Source organism: Fragaria vesca, linkage group LG2, assembly GCF_000184155.1.
Source record: "Fragaria vesca subsp. vesca linkage group LG2, FraVesHawaii_1.0, whole genome shotgun sequence".
Classification (NCBI taxonomy): Eukaryota; Viridiplantae; Streptophyta; class Magnoliopsida; order Rosales; family Rosaceae; genus Fragaria; species Fragaria vesca.
The window spans coordinates 12,317,034-12,324,552 of NC_020492.1; the positions used below are offsets into that span (position 1 = coordinate 12,317,034).

The following is a 7,519-nucleotide window of genomic DNA, read 5'->3' on the forward strand; positions in this document are numbered from 1 at the left end:
GTATATTCAACCAAAAATAGATTAAACATGTTTATATAAATTTGATAAAATTTTCATCGATATTCAATATTTATTGAATTATTTTGTTAAAATTTGATAAAATTTTCATCGATATTCAATATTTAAAATTATTTTGTTAAAGTAAATGTAAAAAATGATATATTTATTGAAATAACGAAAATACCCTCAAAATTTAACGGTGTTAGTGGTCAGGTATCAAAATGCTAACGGAATGAAACTTCGGATATGAAAATGCAAGTTTTTGATAGTTAGGTATGAAAATGAAAATAACATCATAGTTCGGATGGTATTTTGTAATTAATCCCCAATTTTATTCATTACATGTTGAGTAATTTAGTCAGGTCAATATAACACAACCTGAACATCAGTGTTAGATTGTTAGCCTTTAAAACCGATGCAACTCCTGTCGATCATATAACATGATTTAAACAGATCATGTTTCTTTCTCACAATCCTATCTTGAGATAACACCAGGAATACAAGGATCTAGGAAATGTCTTTTCAGTTGCTTAACAAACAAAAATAAATCAGAATATATCTATTTTAAGCATCTCTCTCCAGAACCTGCATTTCTGGTGATAAACTATGGCGGCAATTACTTTATTCAAGATGATATACCATGTCAAAATTACCAGAAAATGTCAAACTCGCCTGTCGCGGTATCACAAATGCCCCGGGGCTTATTCATCTCTGCAACCTTGATTAGGTTCTCTTGTCGTTGTTCATTCTCATTGTGTTTCCTTCCCTTGAGATGACACATCATGTCAGTCTCACCAGCGCAGCGTATGCTACAAAGTGCGCACCACAAAGAGGAATTCGGCTTCGGTTGTTGACTTTGTACCTTGTCCAGATGTATAGCAATTTTCCCCTTCAGGCCATTGCTGGATACGCAATCTACTAGCGCCTCTTTCGGTTTATTGAGCTTCGTAAGTGGACTAAATTTTGGCTGGGCTTGCACATGTTCATTCGAAGTAACTTTTTGTTTCAGTCCTCTGCTTGGAATACTCTTTTCTGGCTCCTTATTTGGTTGATCAGATGTCTTTGCAGTTGAAGCTGGGGCAATCGTTGGCACAAATGCCTGGTTCCTTGCTTTCAGTGCATCATATGAAGCCTTGTGTTTCCTCCCTTGCAGGTGGGAATTCAAATTTGTTTCACATGTCGTGGTTACCTGACAGAGAGCACAAGTCCACTCTTTCTGGACTTGTTTAGGTGACTGGGGATGTTCCATACCTATTCCAACTTCAACTGGCTTTTCATTAATTTTCACAGTTGGAACAGTATGGTTTTCAGTAAGAGTGAGATTAGGCTTTGCCTCATTGTTTATCTTCACTGCCTCATATGTAGCCTTGTGTATATTACCACCGAGAGGGAAATCAAAAGTTGCATCAGTTTGAATTGGCAGTGGACAGACTGCGGTCAACTCCCCTTGGACTTTCTTTGGAGGCGGAGTCTTTAGAATTCCTCTTTCTGCTGCAACCTCAATGGTTTTTGCATCAGTTTGAGTTGGTAACGGACTGATTGCAGTCCATTCCTTTTGGACTTTCTTTTGAGGCAGAGTCTTCAGAATTCCTCTGTCTGCTGCAACCTCAATGTTTTTTGCATCAGTTTGAGTTGCTAGCACACTGACTGCGGTCAACTCCTTTTGGACTTTCTTTGAAGGCGGAGTCTCCAGAATTCTTCTGTCTGCTGCAACCTCAACGGTTTTTTCTTTTATTTGCATAGCAGAAGATCTATCTTTATTCACAGTGAGAATAGGCTCTGCCTCACTAACCTGCAATGCAATGAAACAAGGTTCAAAATATTATTAATTATTATTTTTTATTTAACTCTTAAAATGAACAATTCTAAGAACAAAATGTTCCAAACAAAGAGTGAAACGCAAACTGATGACTGGAGAACATCATGACAACAAAAACATTGGGTTCATATATGAGAAGCAACCCCACCACCAAAGATCTAGACAAGTGAATGGAAGCATTTTGGAAGAAATATGCATACTCTTTTATATATGTACATGAATTTACAACTAATGGCAAGTCATTATACTATCAATAAAATGGATGACCATTTCAACTCAAAAAACAAAAAAAGTCTACATGGCAAACTAATGGCAAGTCATTAACTACCAATACAGTTCTCTACTATCACCATACTTATTACTAACAATGTACTTATAAGACTTTACTACATGCAAAACCTTACTTGGTTAGCAGTTGTTTCCTTCTTTTTCACCAGTATCTGCACAGCTTTGATATCATTCTGTCCACCATTTGGCTTTATGGATATTGACCACATGAAAAGACAAGAAAAGGACAGATTATTAACTTAAAAGTTAGGCATATCATCAACTTGATAGCTAAGCCAGAAGAAGTAATAAAAGAAAGCAAGATTTTCAGGCTTTTTCCATGATCACGTTCAACAACCAAATTCCTTTGTATGCCCTTTGTAAATTATATGCTAATTATCTAACTCAAATGTCTGAGACTGTATTTAAAGAACCATGAAATCTTATGAATCACATCAGGATGTTATGCATTATACCTCGTCATTATCCATGGTTGAAACTGCCTTTAAGTTTCCATCAATATTTGATTTCGTCGACTGAAAAAAATTGAAGTGAGACATGAGGACAGGAACTAGTAATCAACCTCTTAACAATGATTGCATCAAATCTCTTGCTGCCCAAAACTGAATTTGTAATTTCTCAAAGTATAAATTTTGAAGCATTCATTCATATAATTAATGAATAAGATATACAAGCAACAAGATCTGCTTACCTTGCTAGAGATAAACTTTTCCAAACCTTCATATCCATTTTCCTTTACATATCTCTCCACCTCAGATAGAAAGTTTTCTCTCACCAAGGACTCCTTCCGCATTTTGAACAAGCTAAAAATAATTTGAGGATCCATGGAGAGACATGGACAGATAAGGTGTTTATAGACATACAAGGCACCGTCAAAATGTGGTATCACCAAATAGAAGACAATCAGCAGCCTCATGTATGGCCAGAGGGAGAAGCTGACCAGTATGGAATTGGCAATAGGAAACAAAAGTTAATGAAAAATATATTACATATCAGTGATAACCAGATTCAGTACTTTATCATAAACAACCTATCTGATATCACACCAAGTAGCTCTTTCTCTTTGAGAAAATAATAGAAAAACGAATGAAAGCTTCCTCACAGATAAACGTATGTAAATAGAGAGAACAAAAAAGTTGAAACTGAATAAATGTGATGTAACATTGAGGTTGAAACTGAAATGAGAAATAACATCTATTAGAAAAGCTTGAAATGCTTTAGAGAACAAAAAAGAACGGAAAGTTCATGTAATCCTCTTCTTTAAATATGAGGATCATCTACATCTAAAAAAAAAACACTGGATATGTCATGCCAATTCGACGTTCCATAGCTTGACACTATATGTCCAGCAATTCAGTCAACCACAGTGAAAAGTTTTCTCTTATATTGATTCTAGTAAAGGCTAGCAAACTTTTAAACATTCCTCTTTCAATTTTACCACTACTTATCCGTTTATTTCGCACAGTATTCCAGTATTTAGCTAGAAATAAAACCATGGGATAACCATTTCAATTGAAAGAAGAAAAAAAAGAAAAAAAAGAACGAAAAAGATATTTGGAGAAAATTCACAGCATAATGTGCACATTACAAATAGGATGTCAATACAACTCTTGCCTACATTATACAAGGTTCCACAATTATTTCTTTCTTTCATTGATTGGATAATCACAAACAGAAATACCCAATAGAAAAAGCAAAAGAAAATAAAAAGAATAGAGCACTACCATTCAAGCAGCTTCATAAAAGCATGTTCAAAGAGCAAGATCAATGAGAAAACGATCCAATATGTATTTAACTTGTGAGTATCTGAAATGGAATTTGTCTCGATTGCTCTTATGGAAGAATACCTGTAAGAATGATGATCATGATCATCATCAATTCATCATCATCATCGGTTATATATTACAGTTGTTAAGTCAGAGAAAGACTTACAGAGGATAGAGCAGAGCAAAAAGAGGCCTGCAAGTGAATCATAGACAAACCCAAAAGTGTTATTATATTCTCAGAGAATTTTTCTCAAGTTTACCAAGGAGTTCATCATCGTAAAGAAAGCGCACCATGCAAGAACATCAAAGCATTGGAGCGCAAATCCAAGAAGACCCAGTAAACCCATGTTGAGCTTCAGCGACTTCCTGTGGTTACGGACTGCAGCATCGAATCAAATTCTCATCTGTTGGCCTTGGAATTGGAAAGACTTGGAGACGACCTTACTTTTTCGTTACTTGACCAAAAGACGTGGTTTTTATATTATAATTGCTTTTACCGTATATCATTTTATACGAGAGTATTTGTACATTCATGCGGCGACAATAGGCATGAAGAGTGTGGTGTTACTTTAGGAGATCGTTGAAGTATCAAAAATTAATTAAATCAACGAATGAATTGAAACTGTTCAATTTAAATCGTTCGTATTTTTAGTTTTAAATCATATCTTTAAATGTCTTAACAATTATCAATTTGGCTGAAAATTTGTAGAGATGATTTACTCATATATACCTACAGTAGTATGAATGGTTAAGATGAGAAAATATGATCTAAAAGTGAGTCAATTAAAAAAATCCGTACATTTTAAACAAATAAGGATATTTAAACCTGATAATAATTGTGTGTGTGTGTATATATATATATATATGACCGAAAATACCTAGTAAAGATTGAGTTTTGAACATAAACAAGAGATTATACACAACCAACCTATGGGTTAAACAAATGCAGAAACAACGTTTCTTAGACTCATTAGATCCTTGACTAATTTTTATTAGTTACATTGACATGCATGTTAATTAAAACAATAACTTTTAGGAACAACCCTATCACTCATAAAGACCTACTCCCAGTAACAAAATTTTCAACTTTTTGTGTATTTTTTCTGACCAAAGTACCCTTTGTTTTAGATTTCTTTTCTCTCCTCTTTCTTTCGTTCAGATCTCTGCCTCTTCTCTCTCTCTCTCACTCTTCCAAAATTTCCAGGTGGATGTACCAGAACTCTCCGGTGACAGAGCTACCGCACTCAGGGCGGCGCGTTGGGTTTCAAAGTCGTGATTCTATCGAAATTGGAAGACCACCGCACGCCGGCACGCGTCTGACCGGGGCTGTCGAGGTAGATCACCACTAATTCAGTAATTTGAGAGCCAGCGCTTCTTCTTTTCCCAAACCCTCTGTTTCTGATCCACAACTCCGACTAGAACGATCGGAAAGAAGGTTTGCTAGATCTAATCCTTCTCTCTTTCTCTATGTTTAGCGTTGAACAAAAGAAATTGAGGAAAAATTGAATTTTTCATTTCGAGCAGATCAAAGACGATGTGTTTAGCTATGAATTAAAGGAATTAGGGTAAGTGATAGAGGAAGACTAACTACGGGGAACACAATAAAGAAGGAAGAGTTTGGTGGATGCATGACATCCACGTTTGGGGAGGTAAGAGGTTTCAGTTGGGATAAGCTGCATAAATGGTAGACCTTGTGTGGTTCAATGTTTAATGAGTTCAATCAACGAGGTTTCAATTGATTTTTGTTTTGCATAGGCGTGGTGCTCATTGTGCTTTTTTTACCCTTTTTTTTTTTTTCCTGGAGAAGTTGTGCTTTTTACTTGGACTTGTTAACAAAGAAGGGACTTCATACTTTCATAGCTTCGTCTCACCAGTGGCCAGTAACTTTTGTCTTTTATGAGAATGAGTCACTTTTGTATTTTGTATATACATTGTGTCAACATGCTCCACCGTGCTGCTTTGCTATTGGATACAACAAGACAAACTACCAAATGATTTTAGTTACCGATTCCCAGTCTCTATACATATGTTTATTTTTATCTTTTATAAGTGCACGTACCGGAAATTGTCAAAAGAGAAATGGATGGAAATGTATAGGCATCTTAAGACCATCTCTCATCTTTCATGTATACTTGTCCCTAGCAAGAGGTCCTATTGACCCTAATAGGTGGTCCTACTGCCCTTAATAGGGACATGTTATAAGTGACTGAAACACACAGTTAAGTTCAAGGGTCATACTGCCCCTAGTAGGAGTAGGAGGTCTTACTGACCCCAATAGATGGTCCTACTGCCCCTAATATGGACCTGTTATAAGTGACCGAAGCACACAATTAAGTTCAAGGGTCATACTGCCCCCAGTAGGTGATCCTACTGACCCCAATAGACCCCTCGACACACCCCCTACTGCCCCCAAAAGTCTTCTTAACAAACTCCCTATTGCCCCGAATAAACCCCCTACTGCCCCCAATAGACACCTTATCGCGGGAATTCGATCAACGACCGCCGGACAGACTTTACATTGCCCCCAATAGACGCCTTATTGTCCCCAATAGACCCTTTACTGCCCCCACTAGACATCTTATCGCCAAAATCCGGTCAACGGCCCCCTGAGTCCGGACAACGATTCCCGGAGCCCGGTTTACAGTCGCCAGAATCCAGTCAACGACCCCCAAAGTCCCGTCAACGGTCCCCGGAGCCTGGTCAACAGTCGCCCGAATTCGGTCAACGGCCCCCGGAGCCTGGTCAACGGTCCTCGGAGCCTAGTCAACGGTCCCCCGAAGCCCGGTCAACGTTATTGGTCATAAGAATCCAGTCATAAAAACTTTATTTTATAATAAACTTTTATAATGGTCTATTGTAGTTTATTTAATTCATTAAGGGTATAATTGTCTTTCTGTTGTTTAAGTTGACTCTTGGGAATTTTGAAATCTGATTTTGTTAGTGGGAATAAAATTCTTAAAATTAGGGCTAGTGATAATATTAGATCGTCAGTTTAACAGAATAATAACATAAGTATTTCAGTGTTTCCCAGTTTTAGACTAGCAGGCTATAAAGAAAACCATAAAATGAAGAGGAAAGGAGCCTACTTATGTGTGCTAGTAGTATAAACCACCATCTTCTCTTCAGTCTCAACAGGAAAGTAGTGCATGCGAACACGAACCTCTACTACAATCGCTGTTATCTTCACCGAAATATGGAAATGCACGGGTAGTATGAACAACTACTGTTTTTGTCTTGCTTGATGAGACTTAAAATAAAAGTGTATAGAGATTATATGGGCATAGGTCAATGGTTGCGTTTGAGATTTGGTAGAGAGAATATGTTTATCATCGAGAGCATATAGATATGTACATATATGATCGAGGGAATACAAACATAGGGAAAACTTCTTTTAATGATGAAGAAAAAGGATTACAGACTGGGTAATTCTACACACTTTGTTATTCTACAACTTAGGTTGCTCTCTTAGAGCATCAAATTCCAACTGGAGGCTCAACGGATAAGAAAAGACAACAACCAGCCTCTCCAACCCATGCTTCAAATCCTCCGTGCATCCACCGTGGATGACAGATTAAGTTCATACTGTCAAATTTGAAAGCCCTCAAGCTTCTAGTCTTTTCTTTTTTATTGCTTCTCTCTCTCTCTC

General features: G+C 37.0%; 1 protein-coding gene across 1 annotated transcript; it reads right to left on the reverse strand.

Moving 5' to 3' along the window:
* Positions 1-367: 367 nt before the first annotated feature.
* Positions 368-3,947, reverse strand: LOC101305618. Its single transcript, XM_004290352.1, has 5 exons — positions 3,832-3,947; positions 2,799-3,042; positions 2,563-2,622; positions 2,224-2,295; positions 368-1,792 (listed from the first exon to the last, which is right to left on the reverse strand). The coding sequence occupies exons 1-5, from the start codon at positions 3,846-3,848 to the stop codon at positions 650-652; spliced, it is 1,536 nt and encodes a 511-aa protein (XP_004290400.1). The 5' UTR covers positions 3,849-3,947; the 3' UTR covers positions 368-649.
* Positions 3,948-7,519: the final 3,572 nt, after the last annotated feature.

Bases quoted from the DNA above. Each gene is read 5' to 3' on its own strand.
- LOC101305618 (XM_004290352.1), bottom strand. The intron at 2,623-2,798 runs GTAAGCAGATCT...AATTTTTTTCAG, and splicing joins AAAAGTTTATCTCTAGCAAG to TCGACGAAATCAAATATTGA. The intron at 1,793-2,223 runs GTAAGGTTTTGC...ATTGCATTGCAG, and splicing joins AGGAAACAACTGCTAACCAA to GTTAGTGAGGCAGAGCCTAT.